Source organism: Eschrichtius robustus, chromosome 11 (genome assembly GCF_028021215.1).
Source record: "Eschrichtius robustus isolate mEscRob2 chromosome 11, mEscRob2.pri, whole genome shotgun sequence".
Classification (NCBI taxonomy): domain Eukaryota; kingdom Metazoa; phylum Chordata; class Mammalia; order Artiodactyla; family Eschrichtiidae; genus Eschrichtius; species Eschrichtius robustus.
The window spans coordinates 104,037,377-104,053,468 of NC_090834.1; the positions used below are offsets into that span (position 1 = coordinate 104,037,377).

At 55.3% G+C, this 16,092-nt stretch overlaps 1 protein-coding gene across 1 annotated transcript; it reads left to right on the forward strand.

Moving 5' to 3' along the window:
• The first annotated feature begins 210 nt into the window (after positions 1-210).
• Positions 211-12,613, forward strand: CD5 (CD5 molecule). Its single transcript, XM_068556150.1, has 11 exons — positions 211-574; positions 3,207-3,254; positions 4,995-5,306; positions 5,765-5,827; positions 6,075-6,407; positions 8,418-8,711; positions 9,379-9,504; positions 10,222-10,275; positions 11,213-11,332; positions 11,868-11,959; positions 12,403-12,613. Exons 1-10 carry the CDS (start codon positions 211-213, stop codon positions 11,954-11,956), a joined length of 1,803 nt encoding a protein of 600 aa, XP_068412251.1. The 3' UTR covers positions 11,957-11,959; positions 12,403-12,613.
• The last annotated feature ends 3,479 nt before the right edge of the window (positions 12,614-16,092 follow it).

The window sequence follows — 16,092 nt, forward strand, 5'->3', positions numbered from 1 at the left end:
CCTCTGAAGGGAAGGGAGGCAGCTCGGCCCAGCGGTCAAAAGCACAGACTGTGTGCCAGATGGCCTGGCTTGGAGTCCTGGGCCCACTCTTCATCAGTTGCTTAGCAAGTTAGTTAATCTCTCTGTTCCCTCATCTATAAAATGGAGATCAAAATAATAGTGCCAACTTCACAGAGCTGTGGTGAGGTTTGAGAGAGTTAATGTATAAAAATGCCTAGGAGAAAGTACAACGACAAAAGTGTTGATGATGGTAGTGGTGGTGGTGGTGGTGGTGATGATGGTGATGGTGACAGTGATGGGGACAGTACCGGTGTTGGTGATGGTGTTGATGATGGTGACGGTGACTGTGTTGATGATGGTGACAGTACCGGTGTTGGTGATGGTGTTGATGATGGTGACGGTGACTGTGTTGATGGTGATGATGATGTGACAGTGATGGCGATGATGGTGGCAGTGGTGATGGTGACAGTGACTGTGTTGATGGTTGTGATGGTGATGGTGGTGATGGCGATGGTGGTGGTGACAGTGACGGTGATGGAGGGACAAGACAAGAAATGCTGCTCACCTGAGGCCAGTCAGGCTCCCAGAGGGAGGCGAAGCCCTGGAATGCGTAGATGCCTTTTCCCCACAGAGCATTTTCTTTTTTAGAATTTTTCTTGGTCCTCATGTTGTGCAGTCTTTCCTGAGAATGTTCTCTGGCTGTTCTGTGTGAGATCTACAGGGATGGTCAGGCCCAGTCCCTGTCCCCAGGGGCTTCAGGGTCTGGGGACTCCAGCACCAGGGTCAGGGTCAAGGTCATGTTCATTTCTGCTCATTTGTTCATTTGTTCATTCCCTGAATTTGACACTTTGGGGGCCCAACTGGATGGCAGAAAGCAGAGAGATGGGTTTGGAAGGCATACTCGTGGTTCAAATCCAGGCCCTGCCAGTTGCTGGCGGTGTTACCCGGGACAGGGCACTTGCCTCTCCCGACAGCTATATTGTGAACATATTCAACTGAAATTGTGGGGCCGTGTGGAAGATGAACGATATCTGTAAGGACCCCTCGCCCAGTGCTGAGTATACAGTAGGCGTTCAATAATTGGTAGCTGCTGTTAACGGACGTTGACTGTGGTGACTTTGGAACTGTGAAGATCCCAGGTGGGAAAGGGAGGTGGCGAGCCCTGTGATCTGGCTCTCCAAGCGTCCAGACAGGGATGCCTGCCCCTGGGAAAACTCCCCAGCAGGCAGCTTGCAGTCCTGCCCACCACTGCCCCGGGCCCAGCCAGCTCCACAACCAGCAACACCAGCTCTGAGCACTGAACGCTGGCCAGGAAGACACTGGGCTGTCTTTTGCATAGATTATTTCATCTCATCCTCACAACATCGCTATGAAGCTGGTCCTTTTCTTGCTCCCATACTGCAGACCATGAAACTGAGGCTCACAGGGGCTAAGGAAGAGGCAGAGCTGGTACTCAGACCCAGAGAAAGGCATCAGTGCCAGAAAACCTATCCTGCAACATTCAGCACCAAAGGGTGGATTTTTGGGTCCCCTATCCCCATAAGTGCCCTCAGGGTTTAGCCAATGAAATGAATCCCTAAAGGTGTACAGCCCCATTCGTGTTGGGAACTGGGACGGAGGGAGGTAGGAGTGAAAGGTCAGGGGTGAGAGTTGAGGGCAGGACAAAGGGCCCCCTGTCTCCTCTCTCACCAAGCTAGCCGGGCATCTCCACCATGTCCTCCTGAGGCTGCCCTGCCCATTGCAATAGATCAGATGGTTGACAGCTGGTCAACCCCCTCCCAACCCAGGCCAGAGCTCTGGCCTCTGCTCTGGACCCGACATGCCCTCTGTGTGAGAAATACCTTCCCCTTCCAAGGCCCAGGACTCCCGGGGCAACCATGGCGGGCTCTTGCCAAGATGGAAGAAACTTACCATAGGCCACAACTTAATTACAAGGAGTCTTAGTTGGAGGGAGAGGGCAGGCTGGTGGGGCATGACTCCCCTTAAAATTCTACCACCAGCTTCAGAACACTCAGGCAAAAACGGGACTTTTTACACCCAGCAACAATTTCTCAAAAGAAACTTAAACACAGCCATTTACTATATAAAGTACTCACCCTGACCGATGCTGTCCCCAGCTCCCAACTGAGAAGCAAGCCCTGGGGCAGATGGAAACCAAACACTTGCTCCACGACTGATAAAGCCGGGCAGTGAACATGGAGGGTGGGCTCTGAGGCCATACAGGCGTGCCACCCAACCCATCTCCACTCAGATCAAACCTCTGCCCCAGCCACACATGAGCCGGCCACAGACAACGAGCCACTTTGACACCCCTCCGCCCCTGCTCCACAGTCAGACGAGGCTGGGAGGAGGCGGGACTGCCCAATGGCCCACATTCCTATTGAAGGGGCCCAGGCAGGAGCCAGGACAGAGGGGAGGCCAGGTCCCCCCAGACCCGAGTCCACTGGGCTCCTTCACCAACTGACTGTGTGATCTTGGGCAAGCCCCTCTGCCTCCCTGAGCTCTGATTTCCTCCTCTAGAACTGGGAGCTGTTAAAGAGAAATTGCTATCATTCTTAACCTGCCTTGGGAATTCTAGAAAGTAACAAATGTTCTGGGTTCCCATTCTGGCTCATTTCTCAGCTCTCTGGAACTATGACGTTCAAACTTTTTTTGATTGAAAGCAACACTCAGGATGTTTTTATATTGCCACCCAACACACACAAAGTGAGGCTTATCCTCACAAAACACGATGCATTCTGACATTCTCTATTCTAGTCCATTTCAGTTTTTTAAAAACTGATGGTTGTGTTACTACATGATTTTTTAAAAATTGGTGGTTGCAATGCTGCATATTACTACAGAGAGAGAGCACGAGGAAATTTTGGGGGGTGATGGGACTGTAGTACGCCTTGATGGTTACGGTGATTATGCAGATCTGTGTATGTGTTCATATTCATAGAATTGTGCACTAAAAGAAAATGGAATTTACTGCATGTTCATTTAAAAAGTAAAGTTTTAACACAAGAAGGAAAATTGATGGTTGCAACCCACTAAACTGGTTTCACGACCCGCCTAAGGGTTGCCATCTGTAGTATGAAAATCCCTGCCCCTGAAGCCCACGACAATGGCTGGAGGCAAAAGGGCCATTGATCAGGCTGTGAGTAGAGGTGAGGCGAAGCAGAAGAGACACTTCCCTTCCTGACCCTCTTCTCTCCTTTCTGCAGTCACTTCCTGCCTCAGAGGCCTCAGAGGGTTCAACTTAGAGGACCAAGGTAAGGAAGAGCCACGTGGAGAGGGGGGCGTGGAACGATTCCACCAGGCTCTAGGGGGACCTGCCATCCCTCCGTCGGAGCGAATCCCACCTTACAGAGAGAGAGAGAGAGAGAGAGAGCAGCCCACACCCCCTACACATGCACACATGCATGCACGCACGCTTAAGAGGCCCATTTGCAGATAGATGCCCTAGATGGCTGTAAAGCACCCCACAAATGCTAGGTGTCATGCTAATTATTATTATGGCCCACTCACCAGGCACAGAAAAGATACTGGCCATAAATGCACCTTGCAAAGTCCTTTTCCTGCCCAATCCTGCCAGATGCTCCCTGGCCAGAGACATTTGCAGCTGGGGCTGCAGAGAGAGGCTGCACCAGATTGTAAAGTGTGTGAAATGTCTTGCCTTAGAGGTTGGACTTTAATCCTAGAGGCTAGTGTTTCCCAAACAGGGTTCCACAGAACTCGTTGGACGAAGGGTAGGCAACACTACATCACCCACTGCAGACTCCTGACAGGGGACACTGGCCTAGTAAAGGCTCTGAGAAGTCCTGCAATGAGGAACTCTGTTAAGCATTTTCAGCTTCAGCAGTTCCCAGACTCACTTCACCACAGACCTCTCTTTTTCACATTTCCTGAGATAACATCATGCTGAATGTATTTGGTGATAAATGTGGCGAGAGGACCTCATGAAGCTACCAGGCAACCAGAAGGGGCCACAGAGGGCTTGGTAGGCCCTGGGCGGGGACCTGGAAGCCTGCAATGGCATCCTAGCTCCAAACTCTAGCAAGATCGCTCCTGCTGTACAATCCCACTTATGTAACATTTGAGAACAGGCAGAACTCATCTCTAGTGACAGAAAGCAGATCAGTGGTTGCCTGAGGCTGGATTCAGGGAAATCGACTGTGAAGAGGCATGAGGGAACTGCCAGGTAATGGGCATGTTCTCTGTCTAGAGCATGGCGGGGGCTACAGGTGTGTATACATTTGTCAAATCCTATTGAACAAGTGCCCTTAAAATGAGTGCATGTCCCTGTATGTAAATTGTACCTCAATAAAATTGATTTTAAAAGTTAGAGACAAGGGGGGAAGGGGGAGAGAGAGGGATGGACCGGGAGTTTAGGGTTGGTAGATGCAGACTGTTACATTTAGAATGAATAAAGAACAAGGTCCTACTGTATAGCACAGGGAACTATATCCAGTCTCCTGGGATAAACCATCATGGAAAAGAATATTAAAAAAAAGAATGTCTGTGTATAACTGAGTCACTTTGCTGTACAGCTGAGATTGGCACAGCATGGTAAGTCAACTAGACTTCAATTAAAAAAATGAACAGAAAAAAAATAAAATAAAAGTTAGAGAGAGAGAGAAAAAAAATCAGGCTCCGGGCCCTGTCTGGGGTGTATTGAAACAGAATTTCCAGGAAGGGGCGATCCTGCAGGACGCTGGGTGCTGAGAGCCCCTCGCTCACTGCTCCGAGTTCCCTGGGCTCCTAGGTCTCAAGCCCCATCCTCCTGGCCTGGTTTCAAGGGACCACCTGGATCAGGAGCTGCATCAGCCTGAGTTTCTGGAAAGTCACTGCAAGGTCCCAGAGGACGAAGCTCACGGGAGGAGCAAAGCAGGCAGCCCGTGGGCAGAGAGAGCCTTGCTAGGGGTGGGGCCCAGACGGGGAAGGTGCAGGGAGGGGCCCGCATGGAGGGCCCTTTCCAGCCTGACTGCCCCCTCCACCTCTTCGACCCCTAGGGTTCACAGTGAGACTAAGCGGCTCCGGCTCGCAGTGCCAGGGCCATCTGGAGGTCAATTACAAGGACAAGTGGTACACGGTGCACAGCCAGAGCTGGGGCCTGCGCCCGTTCCACCGGGAGGACCCCGGTCAGGCCTGGAAGCTCTGCCAGAAGCTGCGATGCAGGGATCCCTTGCTCCTCTCCCACATCCGTCACTTCAAAGGGAGGCGACCCCAGAGCCAGATCACCTGCCGCGGACAACTGGGGTCCTTCTCCAACTGCAGCGACAGCAAGGCAAACCAGGGGGACCCTCTGTCCCTGATCTGCTTAGGTGGGTAACTAGCTGGCCCCGTGGGTTCCCTGGGCCTGGGCACCAGCCCCGAGGAGGCTGCCCACGCCTGTGATCTGGGGCCTGTCCCCGATTTACAACTACCCTCTCAAAAACATACACTGGTGGGGAACTGGAGGGGGAGTACTGAGGACATGCTGGCACCTGTCTGGGGATGGAAAAGGTCGAGGAGCTGGTTCTGCCAACGGTTAACTTCATTGTCTCCTCTTAACCTTTGTTTTCCCAACTGTAAAATGGGCCAGTACTGCCTGCCTCGCAGGAGGCTTAGACACAACATGTGGGTCAAGTGGGCTTAATGGGGCCCGTGGTACTTACATCATGAGTTCCAGGTCTTTCTCAACATGGCCGGTTGTTGCCCCCAACTCTCCCCACACCCCCTACTCTTCCCTCCTCCCTCCCAGGGTCCCGGCCCCCTCCCTAACCAGAGCATCTTTTTTCAGAGCCACTGAGGACAACACCTCTTCCCACGAGCCCCCCGCCCGTGACCACTCCGGAGCCCACAGGTAAAAGGATTCTGAGGGCCCTGGGGGTAGGGTGTCGGATTTAGCAAATAAAAACACAGGATGTTCAGTTACATTTAAATTTCAGATAAGCATGAAAGGTTGTAGCATATGTTCCATCCAATATTTGGGACCTCACCACCTCCCAGGGCCGTCGGCCAGTCATTCACTCGTCTGTGTGTTAGAACCACAGAGCAAGAAAGGCCCTGCTGCTGGTCGTCAGCACTCAGGTCCCTCCCCACCTCCCCAGCTCCTCCCAGGCTGCAGCTGGTGGCACGACCCGGGGGCCTGCGGTGTGCAGGCCTGGTGGAGTTCTACAGCGGCAGCCTGGGTGGCACCGTCGGCATCGAGTCCCAGGACGGGATCCAGGACCTGGGGAACCTCATCTGTGCAGCCCTCCAGTGTGGTTCTTTCCTGAAGCCTCTGCCAGAGACCGAGGCAGCCAGGACACTAGAGCCAGGAGAGAGCGGTCCCTTGCCAATCCGGTGGAAGATCCAGAACAGAAGATGTGCCTCCGTAGAGCAGTGCTTCAGAAAAGTTCAGCCCCAGGAGGGAGGCCAAGCTCTTGGCCTCATCTGTTCTGGTGAGTGGGACCGGGCCAAGACTCACGGGTGCCCCCATGTGGTCAGTCACCACACGTTCCTGAAAGCCCTACATGCAGCACAGGGCACTAGCGCTACGGAGAACACAAGGGACATGGAGGGCTGATCGTTGGCCTCTAAGAGGTAGGGTGGCCATGGGGTGGGGAGGCCACACTCACACCCAATGCCCTGGGCATCTCTGCAAAGTAACACAGAACAAGCCCAAATGCTCGGCTGCCACACGGGGAAGTGGCAGGACTTACAGGAGGAGGCACGGTCTGCTGGTGAGTTTGGCGGACTGCGGCTTGTGTCAAGGGCCCAAGCAGGATGGAGCGCTTGGAGGGAACCAGCCTTGCAGGAGGGGAGTTTATAAATCCCAGGGACAGATGATGTTGGAACGATGGTGAGACATAGGAGGTCCTTGAGGCACAGCAGGTAGAGAAAGGCCAGAGCAGGGCCCCAGAGGGCTTCCTGCAGAGGCTCCCGAGTCACAGGCCACCAACCGGAAGAGACTGGCGATGCCGGCGTGGTTGAGGGCAGGAGCCCAGAGGCTGGTCTGTGGGATCCCCAAATGAGGATCAATGCGGAAACTGAGGGGAAAGGGACCACAGGTCAAAATAAGGATAATCACAGCATGCCTTGGGACGTAGTGGGCTCCTATCACCAAATGGTCTAGTGAAGTCCAGACTCTAAGAAGTCATACTTCCTGAGTGCTTACATCACGTTGGGGACTAGTCAGGGCATTCCTTCATTTTCACAACAAGCTTAGAAGGTGGGTGCTATTATTATCCCCACTTTACAGATGAGGAAGCTGAGGCTCAGAGAGGTTAAATTTCTTACTCAGTGTCATAGAGCACTAGCTGGGGTTTCCCCTCAAGCAGCATCACTCCAGAGCCTGCTGTGTAAGCCTTGGCTGCTCCAGGTGTGGTCCTGGACCAGCAGCTTCGGCTTCATCTGGCTGGTTAGGAATACAGACTCCCAGGCCCCACCCTCCACCTACTAATCAGGATCTGCCTTTCAGCAAAGTCTCAGGGATTCATGTGCACACATCTGGGAAGCGTTTGCTCTGGACCACTGGGCTATCCTGCAGGCAGGGATGCCCCCAAACCACTGGACACATGGTGTGAATGAGTAAGACGCTGCCCCCTCCAGGCAGAAGCAGCCCCCAAGGATCTCTTGGCCTGATGGGGAAACCTGGCTGGCTCTCAGGCCCACCCACCCCTCTGCTAGGAGCCCTCCTGTAGGTTACAACCTGCAAAACCATACCCAGAAGTCTTGCCTTTGAATTTTTTTTTCTAAATAGAAGATTTACTAGAGCTTTGAAGATGGATGTTGCTATAGAAACTGGCCAAAGCTGCTGAGATCACAACTCGCTCTAACCCGAGCACATGTGGGCCTCCAGGCCCAACCCTGATAAGCAGAAATGAATCAGTCTCTGTTGAACCAGGCCCTTTTATGAAAGCTGGTCCCTCCAGGCTTGAGGCCTGGGCAGCAGGAATCCTGGATTCAGTCCCACCTGCGAATCTCCAGGACTCAGAGCAGGAGGTATTTCCCATCCCTGGGCCTCAGTTTCCCCTCTCTGAAAAGCCCTCCCAGCTCTCAAGGAGCAGCAAGAGAATGAGAGGACGTTTCAAAGAGGGAAGCGGACCCAGGTGGAGCCTATTTCCCCACTCCTCTTACTGCCACCTGGGTGGGGGACGACTCCCTGCTGGTGGTTGCTGACGGGCACTGCCACCCTGCCAGCCTCTTCACCGAACATGCCCAAGCTGCTGCAGCTGCCCAGAGGCGCCAGGGACAGGGCTTGATGGGGAAAATGCCAGGGAGGATGCCGGAAGAAGGGAAAGGCAGAAAGGAAGGCAGTCCCACGTGGTACCCAGACCCCCGAGAGCCGGGCCCTGCCAGGGTCCCCACTTCGCCAGTGTCACGGGGTCCCAGTGGCCAGGCATGCAGGCTCAGGGCCCAGGGAGCTCCCGCCGAGCCCGCCACCTCACCTCCCATTGCTCTCCCCCCAGATTTCCAGCCCAAGGTGCAGAGCCGCCTGGTGGGGGGCAGCGGCACGTGTGAAGGCTCCGTGGAGGTGCGCCAGGGCAAGCAGTGGGACGCCCTGTGCGATAGCCCCTCAGTCAAGGGCGTGGCGAGGTGGGAGGACGTGTGCCAGGAGCAGCAGTGCGGCAACGTCAGCTCCTACCAGCTGCTGGACACCGGCGAGAAGACCTCCGGGGGGTTCTTCTGTCCCGCGGGGAAGCTGTCCCAGTGCCACCAGCTTCTGCAGAAAAAATCCCACTGCAAGAGAGTGTTTGTCACCTGTGAGTTGGGCCCAGCCCATGGTGGGTGGAGGGCAGTTCTGGATTTTCCTTCTAAGACTCAGTCAATGAGCACATTTCTGAAGAACAGGCCCCAGGAACTAAAGAGAGAGCCCTAGGAAAGGATGGAGGGATGACAAACGAGGGGAGAGGGGACAAGAGTGCTCAGACAGCAGTCAGCACGAACCATCAATAGGAGACCGGCCGTCATTGTCAGGCAGCTAATGAATGACAGAACCCTCATTCCGTCTTCTGCTCTTCCAGATGGAAAATAGGAAAGCAAGGGAGAGGGGTACATATCTGCTACATGAATGGTAATTGACTAACACAGAAAAGAGAGACATGAATGGATGGATGGCTATTTGTATATGATGGCAAGGTGATCACTCACAAGTAACTGGAAAATGGTGGAAACGTAAAGAGTTGGTCACAGGAGGGGCAAATGATAGCCGGATGATCAACTGTTAGATAGCAAATGGTGGATAAATGAACGGGTAGCAGAGAATTTCAGAGATGGGTGGAGAGACAGCAGATAGAAAACTGCCTTCTGCACATGCTGGTGAATTCCTGGGGGAAGTCAGCCAGCCAGCCAACCAGCCGGGAGCTTGCCTCTGAACGGACAGTTTTGATGCCTCCCAGCCTGGGACTGACCTAGCTCTGCCTCCTGCAGGCCAGAACTCAAGCCCAGCGGGCCTGGGTGCGGGTACAGTGACAAGCATCATCCTGGCCCTCGTGCTCGCGGGAGTGCTGCTGGTCGTGTGTGGCCCTCTCGCCTACAAGAAGCTGGTGAAGAAATGTAGGTGTAGGTGCCCCAAACCTCCTCCCTTTCAAGCCCCTGCATGGGGAGACTGGACGGGTTGCCCACGAGCCCCACAGGGGAGGGTTCCCGCCTCCAGAAAGCCGGCTGGGAGCACCTCTGCTTCACCACCCAGCCCTGCCCCTCTCCTGCCCCCCGGCCTTTCTCCGCACCAAGTAACAAACAGAAAAGTCAGGAAAATCACTGATTCGCCCACATCCAGGGCCCAGCTGGGACCCACTCCAGCCCAAAGGGAGGGTACGGGCATTCTTTAGACTGTGGTGGGTCCAGAGGGTCTGACCCCAGAAGACACGTGTCCCAGGCCGGCTCCACCACTTAGCAGCTAATCGAGCCACTTCCTCTCTGAGCTCTGGTTTCCTCATACAACAAATGGGCAGCCGCAGACCTTGTGAACCTAATGGGTATCATCCTGGCCTTGCAGAACTCGGGAGGAAATCATTCAGAGATAAGGGTGTGAGATTAGAGAGGCTGCACACTGCCAGAGGTGGGCAGTGATGGCTGGGTCCCTGGTGCCCTCCCAGGTCTTAATTCTGGTTCTAAACACCCCACGGTGGTTTCTCCTGGAGAACCGGCCCTTCAGCATGCACCTGTCCCCTCCTCCCTCCTTCCCTGGCTCCCGCCCCCACTTGCCCCCTCCTGTCTCAACCCCCCCTCCCCCTCCCCCATCCCGATGTGCCTTTCCTGTCTGTCACCCAGTCCGCCAGAAGAAGCAGCGCCAGTGGATTGGCCCGACGGGAATGAACCAGAACAGTAAGTAGCCCCGGAGGCAGGATCCTCCCTCGGCCCAGGCCAGTAGCCACGGCACTCAGGAAGGAGGCCGAGGAGCAGGGTCACGGGTCGCTGCCGACCATGGACAGAGCCAGTGGCTGCTTGAGGCCTCTGAGCTCCACTGTGCTCGTCTAAGGTGTGACTGTGGCCACAGGTGTTAACGGGTGGTACTCAGAGAAGAGGACCCCATGATCAAAGAGGCTTGGAAATCAGTGAGTTAAGCACAGCTAGACACGGTTCTTTACTTCAGGACTTGTCAGAACTTTCATGGGCATTTTTGCGTGGTTCATCTCCAAAGCGGACATATGTTAAGAAGGGTTGTCCAAGCTAGATTTATCATGGAATGCCTTTATCATGCAACAACTTTACAAGGCCAGTTTTAAGACATTTTGATGCAGCCGGCCCTGTCCCCACCCCTGGTCTCCATCCTCTCTCCTTCTGGCCACAGCCAGAGCCCCCTTTGTGGGTAGAACCACAGCCCACCTCCTGCCTCTACTCCACCTTCTCCCCCACTTGATGTGTCAAGAGCCAATTCCTTCAAGAAGGCTCTGTGTTGTCAAGTCTTTCTTACAGTATAAAGACCCTCAGTTCCAGGAGGGCAGGGACCATATCTGCCCTATCACTCGTGTTCCGATTCCCTGCTTGATAAATGTTTGATAACTGACTGACTGTCTGACTGATGGCCTGCCCGCCGGTCAGCTTGCCAGCCAACCCAAAGCTGCTCTAAAAGTCTGAGCCCTGCTAGAACGAACCTCGCCGGGAAGAAAGGGGAAAAGGGATGCACTGAAGGAGGTCAAGGGGCCCTTGGCCCCCACCCACACGTTACACAACGGGAACAGGAAATTCCAGTTGGGCCCCCGTTGGGGAGGAGGAGGACAGAGCATCATGTCTAATGATTCTATCTCCCACATCTGCTCAGTGTCTTTCCATCGCAACCACACGGTGACTGTCCGGTCCCAGGCTGAGAACCCTACGGCCTCCCACCTGGAGAACGAATACAGTCAGCCTCCCAGGAACTCCCAAATCTCAGCTTTTCCAGGTAAGCACCAGCTGGCGCTCCTAGGAATGACGGCAGGGGCCGAGCAGAGGGTCACATGATTGCCTGGAGAAAGAAGGGAGGCCGAGCAGGGGGCAGAGGATCAAACTGCCCCTTTGACAGCCGGTCACGGCAGGGTATGGACGGGATACAGCGTTAACGGGCCACTCGGCTAGGGAGAAGAATGTGCCGGGATATCATTAACCCCAGCACTGCTGTGACCTAAAGGACCTGTTTCTCAATAAATGAGGCCCCTCGGATCCCTTGGAGGCAGAACAGAGCATCCATCAGTGGCCCGCAGAGCCCTGTATCGAATGCTCCCTGACTGGCGCTGACAATTAAGCCGCAGGGCGCCTGGCGTTCAGCATCATTAGAGGGCACTCGCTGATTTGATCACAACAGTTTCGGGGCTGTTGAGCCACCAGCTCAGAAAGCCTCTGTGATCTTCCAGCTCCCGCAGGGCTCTTGGCTCTGAGGGGCTCTCTCTGTGTAGCCTGGAGGGATAACCCCGCTCAAATGGCCTCCTTTCTTTCCACAGCTCTGGAAGGGGCCCTGCATCGCGTCTCCGCCCAGCCCGATAACTCCTCTGACAGTGACTATGATCTGCACGGGGCTCAGAGGCTGTAAAAGGTGAGCCTGGCCCCCGGCAGAGCGCTGGGGGATAAGCGCCAGCCACCTGGCTCCTCACCTCTGCTCACCCTGCCCATCCGTGACCTGGGTGGGGGGCTGGGGGATGAGCATCTAGACTCTTGTAAAGGAAAAGAGTAAGCATCAGCAATTTAGGCGACGGGAGCCGATTTGGCCATTTGAGCAGAGGGGTCATGGACCTTAAACTCCATCTCAGAAGACTACATAAAAGAGCCCCTAAGGGCAGGGGAAGTTTAAGAGGTACAAACTACTATGTATAAAAGAAATAAGCTAGGAGTATGTATTGTACAGCACAGGGGATATAGCCAGTATTTTATAATAAGTATAAATGGAGTATAATCTATAAACATTTTGAATCACTATGCTGTACACCTGAAACTAACATAATATTGTAAATCAACTATACCTCGATTTTTTTAAAAAAGCACCCCTGAGAGTATCCTGATGGACTTACACCAGCAGGAAGGAGAAGCCGCTCTCCCCTGACGTTGGGCTGGGGGCTTTGGGCCTGTCCCCCACCTCCCTGAACCATCTCCAGAGTATGAGGCTTCCTCCGCCGACACACTTCCTTCTCACCACACAGAACCGCGACCCAGGAACAAACATCAAGAGCCAGACCTTTTGTCCTGAGAATGCTCTGCAGTCACTGCTTGGAAAACAACGTCCAGGTCCTTGCCCGGCAGGACCATGGACGTGACTTTCCAACATATCCTACTGCCCTGCAGAGGCAGGCCAGCTCGGACATCTCCCCGCATCTTCACCAGCCCAGGCGAAGACCCCAATGCAGCTCAGCTGGCCCCCCTCTGTGGAAGCTGCGAAAGGGCAGAGCCCCGAAGCAAGCATCCCTCCCAAGCAGAGACTCACGAGGTCCAGACCCGGGCAGCCCCCTCCCCCGTCTGTGGGAATCAGCTCTCTTCTCCAACTCTGACTCATGAGGACCCACAAGGATGCTCACACCTTGGGGGTGGTGGGAGGCAAGGGCTGATTTCTCTCGTGCATTTTTAATATGTTCTTTGTAAATAATGATTTTTCTGCTTCCTGAGAACTAGAGTGCCCGGCCTCCTCAATCCAGGGTCCGCCCCTGTGGATCCCTCCGGGGGTGCCACTGGGAAGGGGCACCTACCAGGGGGCGAGGGGCTCTGCAGCCTCACGGTCAGAGGGTGCAGCCCTGACACAGGACCGCCTAGCACAGCACAGCACAGCAGCCAGCACGTGTGGCTGCCCGACCCAGAGCCTCATCGCCAGCCCTCCCTCTGTGCCCCCTCCCCTCGCAGCCCCTCACCTGACCGAGAGCAGGGACCACCGGCTGCCAAGCCCAAAGGGCACCAGTGCCACCTCAGGGCCCTGCACAAAGTGGGTACCTAGTAAATCCTAGCCGATTTGGGATTTGGGTTCACACAGCTGTTAGAAGTCCAAAGCTCAAGTCGTTTCAGCCAATCAGTTAACCTTCTAACCTGAGAGTAAGAGACCAGGACTGGACGTTCCCGTGGGTTAAGTAATTCGCTTAACTGAAATAGTCCCCTCGACTCCCCAGCAAGCCTGGACACATACCTAATCCTGCAGTGCCTGGGTTTCCTTAACGACGAGCCAGAGGAGGACATCTGACTCGCAACTTAAGGGTCTAGTGAAGGGAGAGGACCGGCCGGGACTCACTGTGCCCTGAGAAGGCATCTCGGGGCTGGGGCCTTTCTCCACTCGATTTGGCCCCACATCCACTGGGAGATATCAATGGTCCGAGCCACGGAAGCAGCTCTGGAAGAGCAAGGAAGCTCCTAGAAGGATATGGTGGGGACGAGGGGGTGCTCACAGAATCGCGGAGCTGCAGTGGCACAAGCACGCCAGAAGAGCCTGGCCAGCCCTCTGCCCCCACTGACACCCTCCAACCGACCTCTCACCCACCCCCTGCTCAGGACTCGGTCCCGAGAGAGCCCGGGGTGTGGCCCTGCCCCTGACCATGCAGGGGATCCGGAGACAGGGACACCTAGTCACCTGGGTACCAGGAGTCACCTGGCAGAGATTCCTATACTGAAGGGGCTCCTCAAAAGGGAACTTGGAGGCTGCTCTCAGGGAGGGGCAAAGGGCCTGAGGCACCAAATGTCTCTCACCGGCCCCTTTCCGGATAAAAGCTCTTTAATCTCTAGTCTGGCCACCATTCAGTGGCCTCACAGCCACCACGGCCTACTTAAAAACACACCACCCCAAAAAAAGAGCTGCGTTGAGCAGAAAGTCTCTCTACAAAACTGTTTTGCAAGTGGTGGTGGGCTTGGGTGATGCATTTCCAAAAAGATGTTTGGTTAAGCAACTGAATAGGAACTACCTCAGCCTCGGAGGCACCTTTGTCGAGTTCCAGCCTCGGTGGGCAGACACAGCCCACAGGCCGCTGGTCGGCGCCGCTCCTCTGATGACCAACTGCACGGTCTCCCTGAGCCGCAGAGGATGCCCTGCTGTGACCTGGGCCCAGCCCGGGGCCACATTCCAGCCTGCGGCCCCCAACCCCTCCACCCCCAGCCCAGAGCAGAGCAGAGGATACACCCTCTACCTCAGCCAGAGAGGGCAGCACTCATCTGCCCCGGCCTACTCCCCTAAATCATGCTGCCTCCCTGACCCTCACAGGCAACCTGATCCTAGCACATTCTCTGCACATTAAGTCAAGGAAACTGGGGACCCCAAAAGGAAAGCTCACTCGCACTACCAAGGACCGGGTCTAGCTTCAAACCTGTCATGCCGCTAGGGTCTGGGAGTACCGAGTGGCACTGAAAGGGCATTTCAAACGGCCTCGCTGCAGCTCAGTGTCCTTCTCACCGCGCTAGGAATCTCTGTGAGGCTCTGAACTCGACACTTAGGGTCTGTCCCCGTGCAGCCCACACGGCAGCAAGAAGCCCACTGCGGTCTGGCAGAGGACGCCCAGTGATTTCATGTGGCGGGGGCAGGACAGGGAGGAAGGGGTGGGGAGGGCCTGGGGAGAGGGAGAGGGAAGAGCAGCAGGGGTGGCACGCCCTGAGTGACCAGCTAGAGCAGCTCTCCGCCGAGCTGCTTAGGAAGTGCTGCTTCCCCTCTTCGGCCCCTGGTACCCCCGACCACCACTCTGGGACCAACCCAAAGCACCGACTTGATTGTGCCCCCTCCCCCAGCCCGTGAGATTTTCAGCTTCTTCCTACAAAGCCCAGGGGTCTCCTAGCTCTCCCTCGTGTCCTGCGTCCTCAGCCCCTGATACGCTTGCAAGGCAAGGTCAGAGTTCAGGAGGGGGCAAAGGGCAGTAACCCTTTGACCGGAGTCCAGGGGGATTCGCAGCATAGATTATCCAAGCTTTTCTCAGGACTGTGGCCTCTTGAAGCCTGATGATTTCTGGTACGACAGTGGCATCTCAGAGGATCCCCTGCAGCCAGATCAGAGCGGGTGCAAGTCTTGTCCCCACCTCCCCAGGCTGAGTGACCCGCTGAACTACCCACCCTGCAGTCTCCTCCCCTTGTTTAAACTTGGGGGTTGAAGGGCTGCTGAGAGGATGCACATCAAAGGTTAATACAAGGTGCAGTCCCGCTGACTATTCAATGCTGGTGATTCTCAGCATCTCTGGGCATCAGCCACAGGCAGCCTGCCCTCGTCACCTTGCAGGGAAGGAAACGGAAGGGCCGACTCAGGGGTCCATTAGAAACCTGGTCTCCTGACTCCCCTGAAGCTGCCCTTCCTGCTGAAAGAAGAAGATGCCCTCCCAAGCCTCAGGATGAGCAGCTGAGCTCAGGGGGAGCTGGAGAGGGAGGCAGGCTGGGTAAGGCAGAAAACCGCTCGGCTCCACAGCCAGTTTAGCAGCCTGCTGCCCCTCTATCCGCGTTTAGAAACCGGGTGCGAAGATTCGAACCCAAGCTGGGGGTCCTTCCTGGACAAGCTGACAGTCCCGGCCAGCCCAGCAGGTGGCAAGAATGGGGCCCCACCTGTGCTCCGCTGAGGCTCGCATGCCCCCTAGTGGGGCTCTGTGGCCTTGCACCGCCCAAGCTCTCCAGCCAGGACAAGGCAAACGTGCAGGCTCCAGCGCGAAAATGCCTCAGATGGAAAAAAAGCGGGGCAAAAGTGGAAAGGGAAATGCTGTCAGAGCCAGGCCCCGGGGGTGAAGGGGCAGG